Source organism: Castanea sativa, chromosome 4, assembly GCF_040712315.1.
Source record: "Castanea sativa cultivar Marrone di Chiusa Pesio chromosome 4, ASM4071231v1".
Classification (NCBI taxonomy): Eukaryota; Viridiplantae; Streptophyta; class Magnoliopsida; order Fagales; family Fagaceae; genus Castanea; species Castanea sativa.
This window is the reverse complement of record NC_134016.1, coordinates 1934069-1958171: the sequence shown is the minus strand read 5'-3', so window position 1 is coordinate 1958171 and position 24103 is coordinate 1934069. Positions and strand designations below refer to the sequence as shown.

Sequence of the window (24103 nt, the reverse complement as noted above, 5' to 3'; positions counted from 1 at the left end):
AGCTCTTTTCAATGATGCCTTGGAATACTTTATTTGCTTATGAAATTTGGCAACTTTGGCTTTCTAGAAATAATAGGATATTCAATCCTCCTTCTGAAACACTTAACCAACTTATGCATAAAGCTTTACATTTAGCTGCAAAATTTTATCATCTTGCATATCATAAAAAAAATAAAAAACAAAACAAAACAAAAGGTACAAAAGTCACTAAAATAAAATCTTGGCATCCTCCACAACCCCTTTTGTTACTTTAAATATAGATGGTAGTTCTAATTATAATCATGGTAAAGCAGGAGGTGGTGGTGTACTAAGAGATGGTAAGGGAAGATGGATATAAGGTTTCTCAATTCACATTGGCATTGCCTCAAATAATATTGCAAAAATATGGGCTATTAGATATGGTTTAAAAATGGTCTGGGAATTAGGGTATAAACATATAAATCTAGAAATTGATTCTCAAATTTTCCCCAATTGGCTAACATCATATGGTGTTCTAGCACCGAAATGTTCTGTTTTGATTTTGGATTGCAGGATGCTACTTGTGGGGGGTAAAAGGACCCAAATAGGCATATGGGCCTTTGGACTGTAGCATGGAGAGCCAACCTGCTCCAGAATTAAACTCTGCGAATTGGCCCATACGCCGAGAATCCGAAGGTACAGCCGAGAACGAGCTTCTCCTCGGACAAATCCAAGAGAACTCAAAACTTCATTATGAAGGTCAAGGCATAACTCTGGAAAGACTAATGGTTAAAGGGGGACACCCTGAATCTTCTAGATGCACCAGTGTTAAAGAAAATATCAAGTGCAAAGGCTGCCACCTTCACATTAAAGGCTCTGCACCTACCTCCCTGGCCGCATTAATGGGGAAGTGACCCCTGAACAGTAAGACTGAAACTTCTAGTCACTGTCCAAAAAGTATCAGGGAATGAAGTATTTAAGGGGGGTGGAGGTCAGAGAAAAAAGGGGGGGATCAGTAACAAAGAAAGAAACTAAGAATTGTAACTTCTAAGGAAGAAATAGCAATAATACAAAAGTGGTCCTCGGCTTATGTCCGAGGAGGCCTATTTTCAGTTATCTTTTGTTATCTACATGTGTTTGTAACTCTTAGCCCGTTATCAAGTCCTTAGCACTTCTAATCTAGGTTACAAGCCCACGCTCTACAAATTTTATTGTCTAAGGCTCATTGGGCCTGAGCCTGTAGTTGTCTTTGGGTCCAGGTGCAATTGTGCACTTACACTACTCGGCCAAGAAAGGACTGTCCTTTTAGGTCATGTCTTTCGTGAAGCAAATGGCATGGTAGATGAACTAGTAAAGAGGGGACAAGAGCACCAATGTAGTGTTAGAGAATATAATGAATGTCCAAATTTGTTTATGTCAAATATGTGTGTGATATTTTGCAATTAGGCACTCCTCACAAGTGCCCAATGGACAATATTTGTAACAATGCTCTTTAGTTAAAAAATAAATCCTTTGTTTTATCAAAACAAGAAAAAGAAATAGAGTCTTCAATTATAGTAATTAAATTAATTATTTTAACATATTTGTAGTGCGCCACATAATTATGGAGAAAAAAAATAGAAAATTAATAATAGAAAAAAGAGAGTATTCACTTGATGCAACTATAATATCTTGGGCACTACTTTATTATATAGAATATGATATGATTTAGACATGAAATTAGATAACATTCATGAAATAACTTTTTGATGACATTAATTAAATAACTAATTATTATATGAATTAATAATTCTCTTCTAATGTACTAAAGATCTAATATTTTCACATAAAATGATTTTCGGCATTCAAGTAGGTTTTAGTCATAACTTATGTGAATATTTGTTATTTTAGTTAAGATTAACTTTGGGGTTCAAGTTATTACTAATAATGACATCACTTATGATGTCCCTTACCTATGGTCCTTTCCCACTATCTACTTATCATTAAAGTTAAGAGTAACTTGTTCAGGGCATGAAAGGAAACAATTTAAAAATTCATATTCTAATTAAACTTTTTTAAAATTTAAGGGTTTAATTTGAAATCACCCAAAAATATTGAGGAATTGTAGAGTTTGTCAAAGTTTTTAATAAATGATAGTCACTTGGTGCAAAAAAGAGTATATCTAATTGGCATGGGAAAAGGTTGGCACTTGGTCCAATTACGACTTCTAAGTCTAATTTTAGGATCTGTTTGGTTGAAGAGGTGAAAAAGTGGGAGGATAGAAGAAATTTTGGTTTCTCTCGTTTTGTGTTTGGGTGGTGGTGAAAAAGTGGAAGATAGAAAAAATGAGCTTATATAAATTTACTCATATGTCCTTATTACAAAATGATGCCTAATTAAAACAAAAAAGTGTTAAAGAACCAACAAAAAAAAAAGCAATAGCCCAAATTTATTAAGAAAAATCATGCCTAGAAAAATAAAAGCTAAAAAAAAAAATTCAAATCTCATTAAACCCAAAAAAAAAGAAAAAAAGAAAAAGAAAAGCAAAACAAAAGAAAGTATCCAGAACCTGTATCATGCCAACCAAAAAAAAAAAACCAGTAGGTTCATGCCTCGGGGCCAGGGGAGAAAAGACCTAAGTCTCACTAATTTTTCATCCTCTCATTCTCTCCAACCAAACACTTAAAAGATCAATTTTATCTCCCTTATTTTCTATCCTCCTTGAAGTGTGTGCATTAATTTTTTGCTTTTTTATCCTCATAATTCCTTTGCCCTCATCAAAGCCAAAAAGATAAGTTGTGACTTGTAAGAATAAGTAAGCTTGTGACTTATGAGGTAAATTTTCAGGTGTTGTGTAGCGGAATGCAGCCCTTAGGCAATGATTTCCAGCCTTAGGCTATGATTTTTGAAAGTGGTAGTGGGTTTTTGAAGCAATTGAATGTGATAATGGATTTTTGGGGAAAAAAATGACTTGTTTGGTTTGGTCTGTTTTGGTTTGATAATTTGAAGGGATCAAGAGAAATAAGTGATTGTTGATATTAAGTTGTCTTTTTTTTAAATGAGCAATGGCCAAAAATATGTGATGCTGATTGTTGAGCAACAGAGAAAGCACATGTGAGCTTGGAATCAAGTTCAGTTTAATTCTTTTGGCAGGTTTTTGAAGATGTGACTGATTCTTGGAATCAATTTCAAGACAAGAGAAGATCTGTGATGTCGAGCAAGCTCCTTTGTGGATGATGCCATTAAATAGTGATGTGCAAGGTTGCATAGTGATGGACACAACCTATTGAAGGTTACAAGAATGTGACTTTAATGCCATGTTGAGATAACAGAAAAAAGAAATAACGAAATAAATTGATGGAATAAACTTTGTAATTTGTATATTATTTGTGTTTTCTATATTTCGAAATGCATGATGAGAGGCCAAAATGGGCTTTTATCCCTTTTTTACAAACTTTCCAGCAAAATGTCCATGTCTGAAATTATTTAGGGAAATGTCCATGTTTTGAAACTTGATTTTCTAAAAATCGAGTCCAAATGTAAAACTCGTTTTTTTGGACAACCAAGTAATAACAAACTTAGACTTAGGAATTTTTTATTTTATTTTTATGGAACTCGAGTTCCATAAAAAGGACTCGACTTCATGGAACTTGAGTTCCACAAAAAAATTTCAAGGAACTCGAGTTCCTAAAATTTTTTATTTTTTATTTTATTTTTTTTATTTTTTTTTTTTATTTTTTTATTTTCAATTCTGTATAACTCGATTGTCTAAAAATTGAGTTTTAAATTGAAACTCGATTTTCAGAAATTGAGTTTCAAAACAGGGGCATTTTTCTAAATAGTTTCAAACATTGGGCATTTTGCTGGAAAGTTTTAGAAAAATAGACAAATGCCCATTTTGGCCAATGATGAGACCTAGAGAGATCCTTGACTGAGCTGAATAAGTAAACTTTGATATTGGTCTAGGGAGATACTTGACTGAGCTAATATCAAGGAAATTTGTCCTAATTTTTGCACAAACTAGGACTTGAACATATGCAAATTTAGGCTATATATCAATATATGGTATATTCGAACATTAGCGACCACATTATGTATTATGAACAACTACAGCTGCTCTTGGTACTATGTTACATGTATTTTTGTTGTAATCATGTTTCTGAAACATCAGTTGAAACGTTAAAATTGTGTTTCAGAAATATGATTTTGATATTTTATTATAATTGTGTGTTTGAAAACATGATTTCAATTTTGAAAAATTACCCTTCTAGTTTCATTAAGTCATAACTCATAATAAAAAATTGTAAAATGGTGTCTTGATTTTAACAATGAAATACAAAATTAAAAAAAAATGTTAGATTTTCCAAATAATTAAAAACATTTCTATTTTAATAAGAATGTTTTTTATGACTATTATTGAACAAAAATGTGCCTAGTTAGCTAGCGTTTAATAAGATGGTTTGATACTTTTTCTTATTAGTAGATTTTGCTAGGCCTAATTTGAGTAGCCCAAAGGTGAAGAAGAGAGTCAAGACCACTACAGATTTTTAAATATATATTTTTTTCCTATACTATATTGTATAGAATTGGTTTTTGTAGTTTTGTTTGTCGGTGGGATAGTGTGGCCTTCCATCAATTAAATAAGGTGGGCAAATTTTAAACCTACCCAAAAGACCAAAATATTAAAAAAAAAATGATATTTTCCTTGAGAATCCAACGTGGCATAAAATTTTTTTCCTGATAAACAAATAAAAATATTATGGGATTGTTTAAGAGTCATGCAACAAACATATTTTTGTTTTTCACAACTTTACAAAAATAATAAGTTGCAATCATCCATCATCACTTTTACATGTACTCTTGCTAACATAAAACTTTCATTCATATAACTATACGTGCCCAACTTACATAAATTTTTTTAGTATTTAGCCATTCAAAAATTTACTTTATCTGTTTTCAACACATTACTTTAAAATATATCCTACATAAAATATCTTTTTTTTTATCACTTAATTTAAATAATAATAAAGAAAACAACATCTATAAACACCAAAAGCAATCAGCCACTTAATTTAAGGAATATAAAAATATCTTTTATTATAAATTTTGAGCTATTTGCCAAAAATTTTAAGAATATCATCATTGTTGTAGTATGTCTTATGTGGAATGAGTTACTAAGAACAGTTTTTTTTTTTTTTTTTTTAAAGCTTTTAAGAGATTTACTGTGATTTGAATAAAGTCTTTTGCTATTGAATACAAAATATATGGTTTTAAATACCGTCTATAAAAAAAAAATAGTATTTGAATTTAATGAAAAAGAGCAATAATTTAATTATTATTTTTTTTAATTAAAAAAAATAGTGGAACATTAGGCTGGCTGGGATTGCTGGGCCTAATTTACCCAGCCAGCCCAAAGGCTTAAAAAAGTGTAAAAAGCTCCATAGATTCATTAGTTGAGTGTCGGTGAGAGATCTCAGCAGTGTAATAGCCTATATTCCATCCCCACAAATCCAGCCTGTTCCCACTTATACCCCGAACACCTTCACTTCCAATCCACCGTCCATTCCTCAAACTTGCACCCCACTTAACCACTCTCTGACCCCACTCTTCCTCAAAAGACAAAGACCTTCGATCCAGCTCTCTCTCTTCTTCCTTCACAAAAACACACATCCCAGAAAAACCCAGAAGCTCAAACTTGCTTCTTTGTCCAAAACACCACCAAAGAAAAATGAAAATGAAAGCAAAGGGCATTTTGGTAATTTTGGCACTGGTGGTGCTGGCAGTGGCGGTGGAGTGTGACCCGGACACGGTGACTAAGGTGAAGACGGTGCGTGGCAAGAAGGTGTGTACCAAAGGTTGGGAGTGTAATCAGTGGTCACAGTTTTGCTGTAACGAGACAATCACTGATTACTTCCAAGTGTATCAATTTGAGGAATGGTTTTCTAAGAGGAACACGCCTGTGGGTCATGCCGTTGGGTTCTGGGACTACCAGTCCTTCATTCTTGCTGCTGCGCAGTACGAGCCACTTGGGTTTGGGACCACTGGTAACAAGACTGAGAAGATGAAGGAGATCGCTGCTTTTCTTGGCCATGTTGGGAGTCAGACTTCTTGTATGTGGAAAATGTGTGATGGGTTTTTGAGATTTGTTGTGTTTTGTTTGTTGGGTGTTTGATTTGGTTGTTTCTATTTTGTGGGTGTGTTTTTTTTTTTTGATTGGTTGTAGGAAAATGTGTTTAGTTGACTAGATTGGAATTTTAGAGTGGGTTTTAAGGGCATTTGATTACGTGCGTGTGTGTGTTTCTTAAGTTTGTTAGTTGGATAGAGATTTTGTTTACTTGATAAACAGAAATTTGAGGGTGAGTTTTGAGTGGATTTTTATACGTGGGTGTGTGTGTTTGTTATTTTAGTTGAATGAGATTGTGTGTTTCTTTTAGCTGGGTGTTTGATTTGATTGTCTATCATTGTGCGTGTGTTTATGTTGTTTAGTTAATTGGTTTTAATTGTAATTAGCTAATAGATTGGAAATTTAGAGTGAGTTTTGATGGAATTTGATTAATGCTTGGTCATGTATAGAGGAGAGTGATTCATGCCCAAGCGAGAAAGATTAACTGAGTTAGTTGATTCAAGTTGAGGGAAAAAAGGGTAGAGAGAGACCTAAAATAAAATTAGTTAAAGTAGTTAAAAAGGACATGTCAATTATGGAGGTAACAATGAGTATGGTTTTAGATATAATAGAACGGCGGAAAAGAATATATGTTGTTAACCCGGCTAGTTTGTGAGAATTCATAGCTGACCTTGAGATTTTGGAGGATAAGGCTTGTTGTTGTGAGGGTATTCGATTATCTGGGTGTTTAATTTGATATTTTGAGATAGTGTGTGTGTTTTCGTATCTGTCTTAATTTGATGAACTTTTGAATTTACTTAATATATAGAAATTTTAGAGAGTTTGCTTTGGGGTGATTCTTTTAATGGTGTGTTTGATAAGATTGAGTGTGTCTTTTGGGTGGATTGGATGAAGTGGTGATTACCTGGTTGTGTGCGTGCGTTTGCAGTGATTGAAGGAAATGGTATTTACTACGTTAGTTACTGAAAACTTTTTGTTTGTTCACATAATGGTTGATGCTAAATGGTGATTATAATTGGGTTCTAACCAGGTGGTTATGGAGTGGCAACTGGAGGACCGTTAGCTTGGGGGCTTTGCTTCAACAGAGAAATGAGTCCCAGCCAGTCATACTGTGACGACTTCTACAAATACACCTACCCTTGTGCTCCTGGAGCTGAATACTATGGCCGTGGTGCCTTGCCTATCTACTGGTCTGTATATATTTCAGAACCAACTGTTTTTTTTCTTTTTCTCAATTTCATGGTGTTACCTTTGTTTTGTTATCAAATCTATCTATCTTCAACCAATCTACTGGTCTGATTTCATTATTTCTGTTGGTTTTTCCATTTGATTTGTTTGTTGTCTTTTTATCGCTGTGAGTTTACAATCGTAAACACATTGCACTTTTGATATCAATAAAACTTTTATTACCTATCAAAAAAAAGAAGAAGAAATGCCAAAGATGAAATATAATTTGATAACGATGATGATATACTACTTGTACGTAAGTTCTAAGATTGTCATTATAATAAGCATCTTCACTAGATAACTGACCCATACACTTAGAATCATTTTATAGATCAAAGATGATGCGTCATGTCACTAGTAGTTCTTAAATTGTTTATTTGCCCCTGTTTGTATTATTAAACTTCTTGCAAGCTTGATTCTTAGATTCTTTTTTTTGGTGGTGTTGTTATTTGTGTTGTAATCTGTAGGAACTACAACTATGGTGCAGCTGGGGATGGTATTAAAGCAGACCTGTTGAACCATCCAGAATACGTTGAGCAAAATGCTACCATTGCTTTCCAGGCTGCGATTTGGAGGTGGATGACCCCAATCAAGAAGTCACAGCCTTCAGCCCATGATGCCTTTGTTGGCAACTGGAAGCCTACCAAGAATGACACTCTATCTAAGCGTGTTCCTGGTTTTGGTGCCACAATGAACATCCTTTATGGGGAACGTATTTGTGGCCAAGGTGATATTGATCCTATGAACACCATCATTTCCCATTACCTATATTACCTTGATCTTCTTGGTGTTGGCCGAGAGCAGGCAGGGCCCAGTGAAGTGCTCTCTTGTGCAGAGCAGGTTGCATTTAACCCTGTCACCACTGCCAACACTGCAACTTCTTGAGCTCTACATGATGATTACTAGGTAGCCTATTTTATTGTTGGATTGATCCTCTCCAAGAGGGAAGTGTTAATAAGAGTTGGCAATGATGATATTATACTCAGGCCACAATTATAATGTGTGGAGTTATTTGTCGGTGCCCTTCTTTATTGCTGTAATGTGTAGATTTTGAGGTCCATTTATTTCTACCTGGTATGATGTTGTGCGATATATGTTCACTACGAACTATCTTCTTGTTATCTATGTTTCAAATACAAATTTGTAAAGTTAAAAAATTACAATGTGTCTTATTTATAAATTCTGGTCTCAATTAAGTAATTAACTGGTTTCTATGGTAAATTTCTCTCTCCTTTCTTTTTCTTCTTTTTCATGTGCCATGACTTTTGGCTTGCCAGTATTGTGCTGAGAAACTCCAACCTCGTTCTTGCATTCAATTAAGGTGGTAATATATAATTATTGACATGCAGCAACTGAGCTAATTATGTTTCATGAACTGTGTTTTTTTGTTGTCGAATGAGCTTTCCCCTTGCACCAAAAATTAGAAGGAGAAAAAGAAAAAGAAGAGGATCAAGATCTTAAAAGCTCCATAGAATTTTTATGGTCATATCCATTCATATAATTCAATTTTAGTGCAAAATATGCTGCTGGTTTATAAGTTTTAGCCCATCAGCAATTTTAGTCCTTAAAATTAAAAGTGATTACATTTAGTTCTTAACATTTTATAGTGTCCAGTTTGAGTCCTTGACAAAGATAAGGTGATATTTTCAGTAAGTAAAGTGATATTTTTAGTAACTACCAAATTGAAAATGACCATATTTAGTACCTAATATGTGTTGCGGAGTGATAACATATTAGTTTTAAATTTGACCACATTATTATTCTAAAGACTAAAAGCAACCACTTTAAACTTCATAGACTAAAATCACGCATGCTCTAAAATTTAGGGACTTATAGTGGAGTTTGGTCTAGATTTCATCATAACATCAACATTTTAGTAATTTAATATTGGAGTTCCCTAAGAAGTAAGAACTTTTCCGGTAAAAACAAAAAACAAAAAAGAAGTAAGAACTTCTATTTGAGATATTTCCCCCCCTCATTTCTGATGAAGGGGGAACACAGCTAGTTCATCAGACAACAAAACAGTAGAACACAGTTCATAAATCATAATAAATCACAAAGTATAAACATTAATGTGCATTGTCATATATAACGCAGTTCTTGTTAGAGTGGAGTGATCATATCTTTTTAGCATTATAGTTAGTAAATAATCTATGTTGGTGTTTGTCGTGTCAGAAACGGTTAGAAACACTTGAATTCATGCTAGGAAATAGACTTGCTTTGTAAATAAGTAATAATAATTTGGGTTTTTGGTTGTCCCCAACCATCACCATCTTTCACGTCCTTATAGACAATCACAATTCATGTTTGCCGACAACCATAACCAAATTCACCTCCATTCTTCACCACCAAACTTTCTTCCAATCAAAACCCATATAACTATTTTAGTGACAGACCACCATAGGCTTTTTCAGACTCATCACCACCATCTTTGACTTTGACCCCAAAATTTGAAGGAAATGCAATAGATTTCTTTTATACCTTAAAATTTTTTGAAGATAAAGACATCTTATTATATAATTTATAATAAAGCTTTAGAATGTAGAGAGCATGTTAAATGCATGCATGGTTTGGGCTTCAAATTATTTTAATAAAAATTTTCTAAAGTTTTTGAGTCATAGAAGTATTATATTCCTTCCAAAAAAATCAAAGAAAGTTGGAAATAAGACATTGTAGAAATTTTTGTAAAACAAAAGTTTGTAAAAGGATGGTATTGTTGCAAGATATATTTTAAATCCTGTCAAGTCCTCTCACATGATCCATTGTTTCTTCAATGCATTGATACTGTACATTTGAATTCTTGCCCCACGTTGCTTTTGTATTAAGCTGTAAATACATTTTTGTTGCATACATATATGTATCCTTGATCACCAAGTATTTGCATTTTGCAATCCATAATATCAAATGTACATTTCATGTGACAAGAAAAGAACTAAAATAAAATAAAATAAATGGATGCAAGAAGGTAGAAAGAGGACTACAAACAAAGAGGCTGTGGATATCATGGGTGGTCACATAAAAGTATCTTTAGTTTACTGCTGAATTTGTAAAAATATAAACTTATTTATTTTATTATTTTTGAGCAAAGACGGTAGAAACTCTTTGTTAAAATCAAAGCTTAGTACACGTAAGGCTAGTTTCCAAATTAAAAAAGCACTGACGGGGCAACACCAACTAACAGTGGTGTCACCAAAAAAACAAATATTATATGCCCAGAAACATCTAATAAATAGATGTAGTTAGTTAGGTACAGTAGTTTAAGCTCTCTTAATAAATTTAACTTTGTGGTTGCATTGAGCAACGCACCACACGGTTAAATTTGATTAGAAAATCTTAAGAACAACACTTAAAACAATTTAGTCTAAGTTTTGTGAAAAAATTAAAACCTTAATTTAAAGGGATTTTAACTTTCGATGAAATTGGAAGTATCAAAGTTGATTGAAACTACCAGAGGGTTATATTTATCATATTTTGTAGTATGGATTGAATAGAATCCATGAATATATATATATATATATATATATATATATATATATATATATATATAACTTACTTTATGATGATTATTCTTTATTAGCATGTCAAAGTTTTTGATTCATTTCAATTTTCTTCAAATTTACTAGCTTCGAATTAGTTTGCTTGGAATTAACCACATTAGAAATAACTTAGAACTAGATCTTAGCACTTAGTTACCAAGTAATTGCAATCTTTATATGTTTTTCATTTTTCATTGTTACTTGCGTTTTGAGTTTTCGACAAAATATCCTCTAATTGAGACATTTCTAAATTCTAAATCCCTCCCCTAATCTAGAAAGTCAAATTCCACTTCGAATCACTGTTTTCAAAACTGGATCGAACTAGAAGGTCGGACCGTGAAAACCGAGAACTGAAATGAAAACCGTTTTTTTAAGCATAAAGAACCGTATTTTTAGTTAATTCCGTGAACCCCTAAAACCGGGGTTGGACCGCATGAACCGGTGTCAAGAACCGTACGGTCCAATCCCTTAGCAATTAAAAAAAAATAACAACTTAACACAATTTTATTCTGCTTAATTAAATTATCCATCTCTTACAAGGAATAAAAAAAATTATAATTAAAATCCTTCAAAGATATTCAACTTTACTTCAAAAATTAATCATAAATTTTAATGTTTTCATGGTTATTATTTTATTTTATTAATTTTCTTATTTAATTATTAAATATATACTTGAAAATCATTAAATTTCCCTCACATATATAGATATATTAGTCAATTTTGCTAGTTTTATAAATTTAATATCTATATTTTGGCTTTAATTAATTATGACATCATCATGATTCGACCCCGGTTCAACCTTGGTTCGATCTCAAAAACCTTGAATCTCTCCCTTTTACGGTTCAATGAACGGTTCGGGTTTCAAAACCTTGCTTCGAATCAAGAGTTTACTTCAAACCATTCACTTCGAATTATCTACCGTTAACATTAAAAGAGACCAAGCTTTAGATAAATCGGTTTTTGCTCAAACACAATTCTCAGTAAACTTATGCTATGTGACTGTGTTAATATTCAGCCTTTTTTATCAAAAAGAAAAAGAAAAAAGAAATATAACTTTTTTTAGCGAAGTTTGCCTTCAGGTTTATTTGAAATTTGCTTATTTTGCTAAAACTGAAATTTTTTTGCTGAAAATATTGTAGATAAAGGTAAAAGTTAACTGAAATAGTATTGTAAGACCTATGAATAGTACCAAAAAGTATAGTGGGGCTCATAAATAATAGCAAAAATAAGCTGAATAGTAAAATAAGCTGACTTTTTAATTTTTGTCAAACACACTCTTCATCGTCAAGAGATATTCATGTAAAATTTAATTATTTGAATTAGCCTACCCCAGATGGCTTTCAAAATTCTTGGTCTTACATGGTTATTAATGATGCCAAAAATCGTCAGTGAGCCACACGGTCCTCACGTGCTTCAAGTAGGACCTGCACAACACAAAGGGAAGAAGAAAAACCTACGAAAAGTATCTGTGTGGTATTAGCCAAAAACCCTCCGACAGTCGAGTTAGAGAAACCTCTTGTTCACAACTCTAGAATGCCAAAGTTATGATAAATTATGCATACCTTAGTTTGTGAGGGTTTTTGGATTTTTATAGTAGTGTAGGGCTGACATTCATACCTTGGTTCAGAAGTTCATTCCTTATAGGAGAAAACATTTTTAATCCGCGTAACTCCCAGAATCCTTTCCTTATAGGAGTCTTCTCGATTAGGGGTAAGCGTGGGGCGCAAGACTTTTCCTTATACACGCATGCGTGGAGGCCAAGTAAGGCCACGTTAGACTCGTCAAAGATTCACGTATCCCTTTCAACTTATTCTCGTCAGCTTCCTGTGCCTAAGATGCAGTCGCCAACTTCCTGTGTCGTCATCCAGGACATGGACGTAGCTAGCTCATTGCCCCCGCTAACGTTTTTAAAAAATATATTATTGTATATATATGTGTGTGTGTGTGTACTAATTTTAACATTTTTTTTATAAAGTTACATTTTCCTCTTAAACAATTTCATTGACTCTTTTAAGAGTAATGCTATACTCATAAACTTTTTTACAACATTTTTACAAATTATTTTGGTAGCAATTCTTTATTGGTTTGCACATGGACCCACCACTCACATCATTTTTTTACTTACTAGTAACCACTTATTACATCAATAATGTATAAAAAAAAGTTTCTAGAGCTGGTATTTCCTCATTTTAGTGACTATAAAAAAGATCTAAAATCTAAAACAAAATATACAAGTCAAAAAAAAAAAAAATAGCACAACAACAAAAATTACCAATAGTAAAACTTAAAAAAAAAAAAGTTCAATTGACAAATTTTATTTAAAATAAACAACCCTGTCATTTAAAAAATTATAAACAAAAATAATTTTGTTCTTACCAACACCAAAAAAAAAAAGAAAAAGAAAAAAAAATCCTTAGCAGCTAAGTTGTAGCAACGTCAAAGGTTGAAGCAAAGTCAAAGGTTGAAATTGCTGCACACAACCAACAGTAAAGCTGCCCCCTTAATTCAAAGCTCTAGATCCGTCCCTGATCTAGGATGCAGTCGTCAGCTTCGAGGTGGAGCTATAGACTTTACACTATTGTCGTCTCTCATGAGTGAAGCTGACGACTTTGTTTATGACCGTCACCTTGTCCCTTGTCAAGGGTGAGGATCAGTATTACAAAACTACCCTCGTCAGCTATAAAACAAGTATACAAAGTTTTATTATCTTGAGCATCACTTCATACATTTTATCGAGTGGTTAGTTCTTTATTTTATTTTATTTTACTTTTTTAATAATGAAGTGGCTAGTTGTTTATTAAAATAAAACTTGGGTCTAGTTAATGTGTGCCCGTAAGGCACACATTAAACCATCCATTTTTGAAAATATTTTCTCAAGAATTGAAAAAATTGTCAATACTTTTTCAATTTCTAAAAATATATTTCAAAAAATGATTGACTATTTACTATTGATTCGCATGGTGAGTCTCTTTTTTTTTTTTTTTTTTAATGAAAGATTCCTGTGGTGAGTTATTGTAGAAATAAGTGGCAAGTGGGGCCTATTCTTTAAATTTCTAGTATTGGCTCACCTAACATCAGTACAAATACAAATTCTCTACCTCTGTTTTTGTATTTCATTTTTTATATTTTATTTTATACTCTACTATTTTTTTTTGAGAGATATACTCTACTAATTATAATATGCTAAGTATTTATTTTTTGAGCAAGACTTATGTACTGTTCTTTAAATTTCATTTTTTAAATTCTGCCAGGTGGAATTTTTCTCATAAGATGAAAGTGTATGTTTTAGTTAAATAACCACATGGCTGAATCTTAAGAGGAGAACCTAAGGAATGTATTGTTCCTAAATTTTGTTCTTATTTTTTTTTAATATTTTTTTCATATTAAAAGTTGGTTACTTTGTAAAGAAAGTCAAATAAATACGCAGATTGTAATCGATAAAATATAAAAATGAAACACAATTTTCTAGATTAAAAAAGGTAAAACACAAAAAGTATGACGAAAGATTTATATTCACTTTTTAAAATATGCTATTCAATTATCAAAACATTTATTTATCTTATTTTATTAGAGAAATGTTACGTGTACAATAATTTCATAACCAATCATATATGTTAAGTTATTATTGATTATAATTTAAAACCATAACTTAAATTACTTTTTTTCACGTGCCAGTTCTCTTTTATTAGTGTTTGTATGCCTGGTCTCTAATTCATTTGGTCAGCTTGTTGGGAAGTTAAAAAAAGTACTAGGAATCTTTACTGCCTACATAAAACTGGTGAAGCATTCCAATATAATTAATTTTTTATAGTCAATAAACTAGGAATCTTTCCTAAAAAATTCGCCCATATTGAGGAAAAAATTCCCCCTGTTAGGTCCACCCCTTGTGAGGGAGAAGAAACATGGAGCGGTAGCACACAATACCTTCTCCATATTGAGGCCAAAAATAAAAAGAACAAAATAACAAGAAAAGTTGGCATGTTCCACAAGAGTGGATTGGAGACTTTTGTTCAAGTCATTTTTGACACACAACTATTTTTTTTTTTTTAGAGAGAGTTTCAATTTATACTGTTCATTTTTTATGATAACTTTTTATCATTAGACCAAAACACCAATAAGATTTTAGTGTAGGTGGAGATTGAATCCCAGATCTCTTATTCAACCATCAGAGACTTTACTAATTGAGTTAGCTAGAACCCATAACACATAATTAGTTGTTATGCATTAACTTTTTTTTAAAGATTTTTTTAAAAAAAAATTTCAAATTGTTATTAATTTGAACATTGTTTGCTATTGATTGATAGTTTGTATGCATGGAAAACGCCATTATCAGTAAAAATTAATTTTTTAAATATACTATTTTTGACCTGATTTGATTTGTTTATGTCTACCAAATATTTTGATATTATTGTTTTATCATTCTCCTACTAAAATGTTTCTAAAATAGTTCCTAAATCAATACCTTAGAACATTTATTAACATTTCCCTTAAAAGTAATACAATTAAAATTTCATATACGAGCAAAGTAAAAAAAAAAAAAAAAAGGTAAAATACAATTTTGGTCTATAAACTTTTCCAAAAGTTTGTTTTTCAATTCTAAACTTTCAAAAACTCATTTTTCATCCCTAAACTATTAAAAAAGTTTATATTTTATTCCTAAACTATTAAAAATATTTTATTTATATCCTTAAACTTTACTAGAAGTTTGTTTTTCACCCCTAAACTATTATTTTTTTTTCTTCTTATTTTTGTCTCTTTTTAAAAACTTTTTACAAAGTTTAGGTGTAAAAAAATAACTTTTTAAAATTTAAGGAGGAAAAATAAACTTTTAATAAAATTTAGAAATAAAAATAGGATTTTCAAAAAAAAAAAATTTAGAGCAAGACGCTATCCAAATAGGATTTACACGTTCATTGTTCATTGCTCTAAAGTTCTAAATAGTTCCACAGAAAGAGAGAGAAGCTAAGGTTTGTGGCAATGGCGAGTGGTGGTGGTGCTGAGGAAGTGAGCAACAAGCAAGTGATCTTGAAGGACTATGTGTCTGGTTTTCCTAAAGAATCAGACATGTACTTGAACGCTTCTGGTACCATAAAGCTGAAGGTTCCTGAAGGTTCCAATGCTGTTCTTGTGAAGAATCTGTACTTGTCTTGCGATCCCTACATGCGTGGTCGTATGAAACAGCCCATTCCTGGGAATGAGACTTACATCGAACCCTTCAAACCTGGTTCGGTAAGTTGTCCCACAATTTTTTTTTTTTTTTATTCTCTGAAATTTGTGAGTTAATGGGTATTTGTATTTTTTAGTATTGCATAACTTTTTTGCTACTTTTTGGAGTTATATGCATGAATCGATGGTTTCAAAGTAATTGCTACTCTCTGTTTGTTCTTGGGTGAAAATGGTTTGTTTGTGTTGGAATTCTTGGTGTTATTTTCTGCTTGTTTTGCGTGGAATTGAAAATGGAATTTTGGGTTTTGTATAAACTATTAGATGAGTGAGAATTGAGCTTCTTTCTGTTTGTATGTGAAAAAAGCAAAACCAATTAGAAATTTGTGAGTAAATGGGGATATATAGTGTTTGTTGTTTCAATAAAAGTTTACTTATTTATTTTATAATAAAAAAAGAGCTAATGGGGTAATTGTGTTTTTAATTGCTGCATGGGGTGGAGTTCACTTCAGTCGAGATGCAATTTTTCCTGTTTATATTATTTTATTGTTTCCCCTTGTTCATGAAAGTTGCAACTTATTGAGCTATTTTTTGTGCTGAAAGGTCTGAATCCAATGATTTGTTGGTCAAATTCGTATATAATATTAAAATACTCATATGTTATGAATTTCTATGTTCTTAAATTGTTTATATTATATAAAAAAAATGATTTGTAATCATTAGTTGCAATTGGTTGCCAAATTATAAAATTTGCTCCCTATGAAAAGGCCAAGACACCAATTGGTTTGGTGTGCGCGGGATTTGAGCTTAAGTTCCTTATTGGATGACTGAATATGTATCAAACTATCAATTGAGTTGACTAGAACCAACATCAGGGTTGAAGTTTAATTGTCTATAAATAGTTGATTATAAAAGTTTGAGATTCAAGACTTTATAACTTACCAATAAAAATAAAAAACTAGAAGCTTAAGTTTAAACAACACCATGATTTTTTTTTTCCCTGATTGATGTTGTGTCAAGGGGATGCTTGAATTGATGACCTCGATGTTGAAACTATGCAGCCCATTGTTGGATTTGGAGTAGCTAAAGTTTTGGATTCTGGGCATCCAGACTTCAAGAAAGGTGACTTGATTTGGGGAATGACTGGATGGGAAGAATATAGTCTCATTACAGCAACACAGACTCTGTTTAAAATTCATCACACTGATGTTCCTCTCTCCTACTATACTGGACTTCTTGGTAGGCTCACCGCAATCACTTCTTCTTTATTTATTTTCTTATTATGCTTTTTGGGTTCCCACTTTAAATTTGTTTTATATGGATGTTTGGCTGCAATAAAACAGATGAAATAGTTGAAAATCATCATCCTCTTTTTATGTACTTGAGGGATGCTACAAGACTAAGGAAACCCATTAAGGTTATTAAGCAATTTTTCAGTGTTATATGTTCTCATTTGGTATGGTTTACTTTTCAGATTTTTGAAAATGTGCTGTTAAAAAAAATTGTATCTAAAGTGAGGTTTAAAAAAGTGTATTTTAAAGTACAGTTTCAAACCTCTGCACCATGTATGGTGATATTTGACCTACAGGAATAGCTGTGATCTTCTGAATTTGAATTCCATTGAAATATGTAGGGGCTGTAACCCATGGAAAATAGTATATGAGTAGCATAAATTTTTCAAATAGTAATGTTGTAATCATGATCATGGATGTAAATTTTGTAGTCACTATGATCTCAAATCATTAAATAATTGTTAATTTTGTAATGTTGTAATCATGATCTAGGATGCTAATTTATTAATGTTGTAATCATGATCATGGATGTTAATTTTGTAGTCTCATGAAGTAGAATATGAATTTATTCAGGCCTCTTTCTTTTCAAAATTTGATAGTGTTAGTTGTGTGTCCAAAAGAGAACTTATTTACCATTGAAGCATTTGGTGATTCTGGCATCATTGACTTACCAGGCTGGAGGGTTTTTTTTTTTTTTTTTTTGTGGGGGGGGGGGGGGGGTTAGTGGGGGAGATTGTGGCTATCACATAGTAATTAAAACCATTATTAGGACACATATAGCAATTGAGCAAGTAATTTTGCTAGTCATTTTATTGTGCTATGTTTTCCTTTGTACTCAATGCTCATCTAACATATTTACTATATGTAGGTATGCCCGGTATGACTGCTTATGCTGGTTTTTATGAGATTTGCTCTCCTAAGAAAGGAGAGCATGTCTTCATTTCAGCAGCTTCTGGGGCAGTTGGTCAACTTGTAGGACAGTTCGCCAAGCTATTGGGCTGCTATGTCGTTGGAAGTGCTGGAAGCAAAGAAAAGGTGAGTCTGGAAGCAAAGAAAATGTGTCAATTACTTAGAATAGTACCTGCATTTGTCTTTACACTTTAGTTAACTTTCTCATTCAACTCATCTGTAATCAGTCAAAAGTTGTTCTATGGGTGATATTCTGCATCTGGAACTCCTAGATAAAGAGCGCTCACTCTCTTAATGGCTAGAGCATATGATTTTTCCATTTCTAAAACTAGGAGACACAACAATGGTGCCTACTCATTTCCAACACTTATTCCAAGATTACAAAAGCGTAGAGCTGTGGTGGTGTTGTGTGGAGTTTGGGAGAGGTGATTCGTGTGCAACCTTACTAGGTAACCAAACTTCCTTGTTTTGGAGAGACTGATTTATGGACCTGAACCTTCTATCTGTTGCTTTGGATGGAAGGCGTCTGCCATCACACTAAAGCCCGACCTCTGGTGTCATGCATTTTTGTTATTGAATTTTTTTAATTTTTTTAAAAGGTTTTTAATAGTCATCATTATCAAAAATAATTCTTTTTATGTGTCTTATCCATACAAACATATTCCGTCACATGTCCGAACACACATTTAATTAATGCAAATGTCACTTATGTTTAAGTTTATGGGACTGGCTCTGTTTGGTTCAAGGTTTTTGACTTTTGTCAAAAGTGACTTTGTATTTGTTTCCACTGGAACACTGGTCATGTTCGATTGTCTTACTCAGACAATTTTTCTCTTATTTAGGGGTTGGTTTACTTGACCTGTGTGCAACCTCATTAACCAGCATTTTTTTTTTCTGTCTGCTTTTGTTGCTTTCCTCTATCATTTCTGCAATATAAGGTTGATTTGCTGAAGAACAAGTTTGGTTTCAACGAGGCCTTCAACTACAAAGAAGAGCCTGACTTACATGCAGCTTTAAAAAGGTTAGTAGTAATTTATGATGTAATGAATATATGTAACTATCACATGAGACATGACTAAGAATCTATGGTTTCTAGTTTCTACTGAAGTAAGCTGTTATTAACCATTATCTCAATACTGAAGACATTCCCTTATATATGATATTCAAATTCAAGAAACATGGTTTACCTAAGGGATTTGTTTGACTTTCATTGTCATACAAGGCAGCCCATTTACAACAGGGTACTTTTCAAATCTGTAAGATGGGTTTGATTACACTTATTGTTGGTACACGAGTAACAACTTTGTGCTTATTCTACTTTAAAGAAAGTTAAAAAAAAAAAATGACAATGAGCTATTACTCAATTGGCACTTCGTTCTCCCTTAATAATGAGATTGATAGCGTGGTTGAGTTCTAAACCCACTAACTATGTGTGCAACTTACTAATAAAAAAAGGAAAAAATAAAAGAGAAAAAAAACAATGCTTCAAACATAATGAGAGGAGTGTAATTGTAAGGAAACAACATTTTTGACAACGGTTGACATGACTTGTTGCGATTTGAGTAACATCACTTTAATCTAAGTCCAATGCTTACCCAACTTTTCTCTCAATTGCTAATATGGCCTACTGTGATTGGAGCAACATCACTTTTACATGGGTGATGGGTTCACCATTAAAATCACTTTTATCATACACTAATCACAATAAATCATATCAACATTTGTGAAAAATGTTTTTTTTTTCCTTATTGTTTAAGTTTTAATCTATGTGCTTGGGGAACCAAGAGCGACTGATCTTTAATTGGCATTCGTGGTGCTCAAATCTAGAGGGTTGAGGTGTTTTTCTTGCAGGTACTTTCCAGAAGGCATCGATATTTATTTTGAGAATGTTGGGGGAAAGATGCTTGATGCAGTGATACTCAACATGAGGGCCCATGGCCGCATTGCTGTATGTGGGATGATTTCGCAGTACAACCTTGAGCACCCTGAAGGTGTGCACAATTTAATGACTGTGGTTTGGAAACGGGTCCGGATAGAAGGATTCATGGTTAATGAATACTACCACCTCTATCCAAAGTTCCTGGAGTTGGTTCTGCCTTGCATCAAAGAAGGGAAGATTAAGTATGTGGAAGATGTAGCTGAAGGTCTGGAGAGTGCCCCAGCAGCACTGATAGGGCTCTTCACCGGCCGCAATGTTGGAAAGCAGGTAGTGGTAGTTGCTCTTGAATGAATGACCTTGTATGCAACTTCGTACTCCAAAAATTCTAGGTCTAGGAGGATTATTTACTGCAGATGTTACTTCTATTGGGTTGTGTTGGTAACAACAATTTTATTTCCTTAATGAAGTGTTATGTTGGAGTCAAAGAAATTCGTAATCTTTTTACACAAACTCATTTGAGTTGGAAATACTAAATGAATTTTCTCAACTGGACATATCTCCTTGATATCTGGAGTAACACCTTATGCAAATGGAGTAAAGTTTCCCTCGGATCCCAATTCCAATACGATCCCCATGTGTGTATACCATGAAGTTTTGTAATCATTAATAAAAAATAGCTTATTTAACTTCTTTTTTTTTTTTGGTTTTGGTAAACTCTTATTTAACGTTTTCACTATGTGGATAGGTCTTGTTTAACTGCTTATGTATTTTTATTTTTTTTAAATGAGGTATTCTCTCCTTAGAAAGGAGAGCATGTTTAACAGTCTCTGGGGCAATTGGTCAGCTTGTTTAACAGTTTGCTTAACTAGTAAAAATTCTTTCTTTTAAGTGTACAAACAACTAGTGCAGCATGGCTATCTCTCTTCTTTTTTTTTTTTTTTCCCCTCAATATGCTAGGAATCTTTCCTATAAATTTGATATTAATTTATAGATAGGTAATAATAATTTGGGTTTTTGTTTGTACCCAACCATCACCATCTTTCACGTCCTTATAGACAATAACAATTCATGTTTGCCGACAACCATAACCAAATTCACCTCCATTCTTCACCACCAAACTTTCTTCCAATCAAAACCCATATAACCATCTTAGTGACAGACCACCATGGCTTTTTTAAGACTCATCACCACCATCTTTGACTTTGACCCCAAACTTTGAAGGAAATGCAATAGATTTCTTTTATACCTTAAAATTTTTTGAAGATAAAGACATCTTATTATATAATTTATAATAAAGCTTTTGAATGTAGAGAGCACGTTAAATGCATGCATGGGTTGGGCTCCAAATTATTTTAATAAAAATTTTCTAAAGTTTTTGTGTCATAGAAGTATTATATTCCTTCCAAAAAAATCAAAGAAAGTTGGAAATAAGAACATTGTAGAAATTTTTGTAAAACAAAGTTTGTAAAAGGATGGTATTGTTACAAGTTCTATTTTAAATCCTGTCAAGTCCTCTCACATGATCCATTGTTTCCTCAATGCATTGATACTGTATTTGAATTCATGCCCCACGTTGCTTTTGTATTAAGCTGTAAATACATTTTTGTTGCATACATATATGTATCCTTGGTCACCAAGTATTTGCATTTTGCAACCCATAATATCAAATGTACATTTCATGTGACAAGAAAAGAACTAAAATAGAGAAAATGGATGCAAGAAGGTAGAAAGAGGACTACAAAAGAAGAGGCTGTGGGTTGGGTGGTCACATAAAAGTACGTACCTTTAGTTTACTACTAATTTTGTAAACTTCTAAACGTAAAATTTAAATGCAATTACTTAGACGTAGTAGCTTAGGCTCCTCTAATAAATTTAACTTTTTTTTTTTTTTTGAGAATTCAATAAATTTAACCTTGTGGTTGTATTGATCAATGCACCACATGGCAGAATTTGATTGAAAAATCTTAAGAACAACCTTTAAAAAATTTTAATCTAAGTTCTGTGAAAAATTTAAAACCTTAATTTAGAAGGGTTTTTAACTTTCAATGAATTTTTTTTAGAGATAATTACAATATGCTGCTAACCCCGCAGCTCGAACTCTTTCCCCTAGATCCCCAAGCACTTTGTGCATGGGGAGGTGCCAATTCAGTTATAATGCTTTTGACAATCAATGAAATTAGAAGTGTCATAGTTGGTTAAAATTACCTAAGGGTTATATTTATCATATTTTGTGGTATGGATTGAACTGAATCCATGAATTGATTTTTTTTATTTATAAAGATGTAATATATTTGAACTTATTATATTTAATTCATGATAATTATTCTTTATTATCAAGTTAAAGTTTTGACCCGTTTTAGTTTTCTCCGAATTGACTAGCTTTGAATTAGTTTACTTCGAATCAACGACATTAGAAATAACTTATAACTATATCTTAGCACTTAGTAATTGCAATCTTCATGTTTTTCATTTTTCATTGTTACTTGCATTTCGAGTGTTCGACAAAAAAAAAAAAAATCCTCTAATTGAGGCATATCTAAATCCCTCGCTCCCCTAATCTACGAAGACAAATTCCACCTTGAATCAAGACTTTACTTCAAAGTTCAAACCATTCACTTCGAATTATCTACCGTTAACATTAAAAGAGAGACCAAGCTTAAGAAAAATCGGTTTTTGCTCAATCACAATCATCTACGTGACTGTGTTAATATACAGTCATCATCATGAGATAATCACGTAAAATTTAATTATTTGAATTAGCCTACCCCAGATGGCTTTCAAAATTCTTGGTCTTACATGGTTATAAAACAAGTATACAAAGTTTTGTTATCCCGAGTATCGCTTCATACATTTTATCAAGTGGTTAGTTCTTCTCTCTCAAAAAAGGAAAAAAAGTGGTCAGTTCTTTATTTTATTTTATTTTCTTAAGACTGAAGTGGCTAGTTGTTTATAGAAGATAAAACTTACTCACTATTGATTCGCATGGTGAGTCTTATTGTAGAAATAAGTTGCAACTGGGGCCTATTCTTTAAACTGCCAGTATTGGCTCACCTAATATCAGCACAAATATCCCATACCTCAATTTTTGTACTTCATTTTTTATATTTTACTTTATATTTTACTAACAACTAGTAAGTTGCCCGTGCGATGCACAGATAATTTTATGATATTTTATGTAAAACACTTTTGAATAATGTTGTACATAAATTATAAAGAAAAAGTAAACTAAATTAGAGTAAAGAAATATATACATTTTGAGATATTAAAAATTGGTTTAGTAGCTTCATTGCATATTTGTAGCCTTCTTAAGGTAAGATTATTATTATTTTTTAAATCATGAAACCAAAAAAAAAATGCAAAAGAGTAATGGGACCATGAAATAAACTGATTTGTGTTGTATTTACATAGTTCATACTATGAAATAAAAGTATACCCAACTCTCTGACTATCTTTCACTCATCGATAGTGCGACATTAAGACATGGTGTGAGCAAGTGTGTATGCATGTGTCTTATAGATGATTTAAAATTAAACCATGGTAGAATATGACTTTACATTGCGCATTTAATATTCTCTCTACTTATATACCCAAAACAAAAACTAACTAACCAAATTACCTAACCTAAATCATATTTAAGCCCCTAATTTAAAAAGAAAAAAAGATTACTCGTAGGGGTTTCGGTGTCTTGATGGTGGTGGGAGGTACCCTTCAGATTTCTCTTTCTCTCTCTTTCAAATGTTTTGTTAGCCTCAGGTCTTTTAATTTGGTAATATATAGTGAAATAGTGCATTTTATTTAACAATTCACAACATTTTTGTGTCTCTTTGTCTCTCTTTAGAGTCTTATCTCGTTAGCTATTACTATTAGCCCGCCCTTATTTATTTATTTATTGTTTTTGAAACACTAAAACAGTGAGTATGCTAAAAGACATGATGAATAGTGAAAGGTGTGGCATAAGCTTAGGCAATTAATGAGATATTAATAAAATTAGATAACAGTAAAATTAGATAATGTGAACTTTTGGGTAACAATAAAA

General features: G+C 32.3%; 2 protein-coding genes across 2 annotated transcripts; both read left to right on the top strand.

The window, feature by feature from the left end:
• The first annotated feature begins 5396 nt into the window (after positions 1–5396).
• Positions 5397–8509, top strand: LOC142631221 (chitinase-like protein 1). Its single transcript, XM_075805337.1, has 3 exons — positions 5397–6047; positions 7092–7251; positions 7756–8509. Exons 1-3 carry the CDS (start codon positions 5666–5668, stop codon positions 8171–8173), a joined length of 960 nt encoding a protein of 319 aa, XP_075661452.1. The 5' UTR covers positions 5397–5665; the 3' UTR covers positions 8174–8509.
• Positions 8510–15700: 7191 nt separating this feature from the next.
• LOC142631220 (2-alkenal reductase (NADP(+)-dependent)-like) lies at positions 15701–20614 on the top strand. The gene is made up of 5 exons (XM_075805336.1): positions 15701–16053; positions 17049–17226; positions 18148–18314; positions 19127–19209; positions 20040–20614. Exons 1-5 carry the CDS (start codon positions 15802–15804, stop codon positions 20416–20418), a joined length of 1059 nt encoding a protein of 352 aa, XP_075661451.1. The 5' UTR covers positions 15701–15801; the 3' UTR covers positions 20419–20614.
• Positions 20615–24103: the final 3489 nt, after the last annotated feature.

Coding starts and splice junctions, on each gene's coding strand:
- LOC142631221 (XM_075805337.1), top strand. CDS start 5,666: ATGAAAATGAAAGCAAAGGGCATTTTGGTAATTTTGGCACTGGTGGTG. Junction 6,048..7,091: donor TGTTGGGAGTCAGACTTCTT/GTATGTGGAAAA, acceptor GGTTCTAACCAG/GTGGTTATGGAGTGGCAACT. Junction 7,252..7,755: donor GGTGCCTTGCCTATCTACTG/GTCTGTATATAT, acceptor TGTAATCTGTAG/GAACTACAACTATGGTGCAG.
- LOC142631220 (XM_075805336.1), top strand. CDS start 15,802: ATGGCGAGTGGTGGTGGTGCTGAGGAAGTGAGCAACAAGCAAGTGATC. Junction 18,315..19,126: donor GTGCTGGAAGCAAAGAAAAG/GTGAGTCTGGAA, acceptor CTGCAATATAAG/GTTGATTTGCTGAAGAACAA. Junction 19,210..20,039: donor TTACATGCAGCTTTAAAAAG/GTTAGTAGTAAT, acceptor TTTTTCTTGCAG/GTACTTTCCAGAAGGCATCG.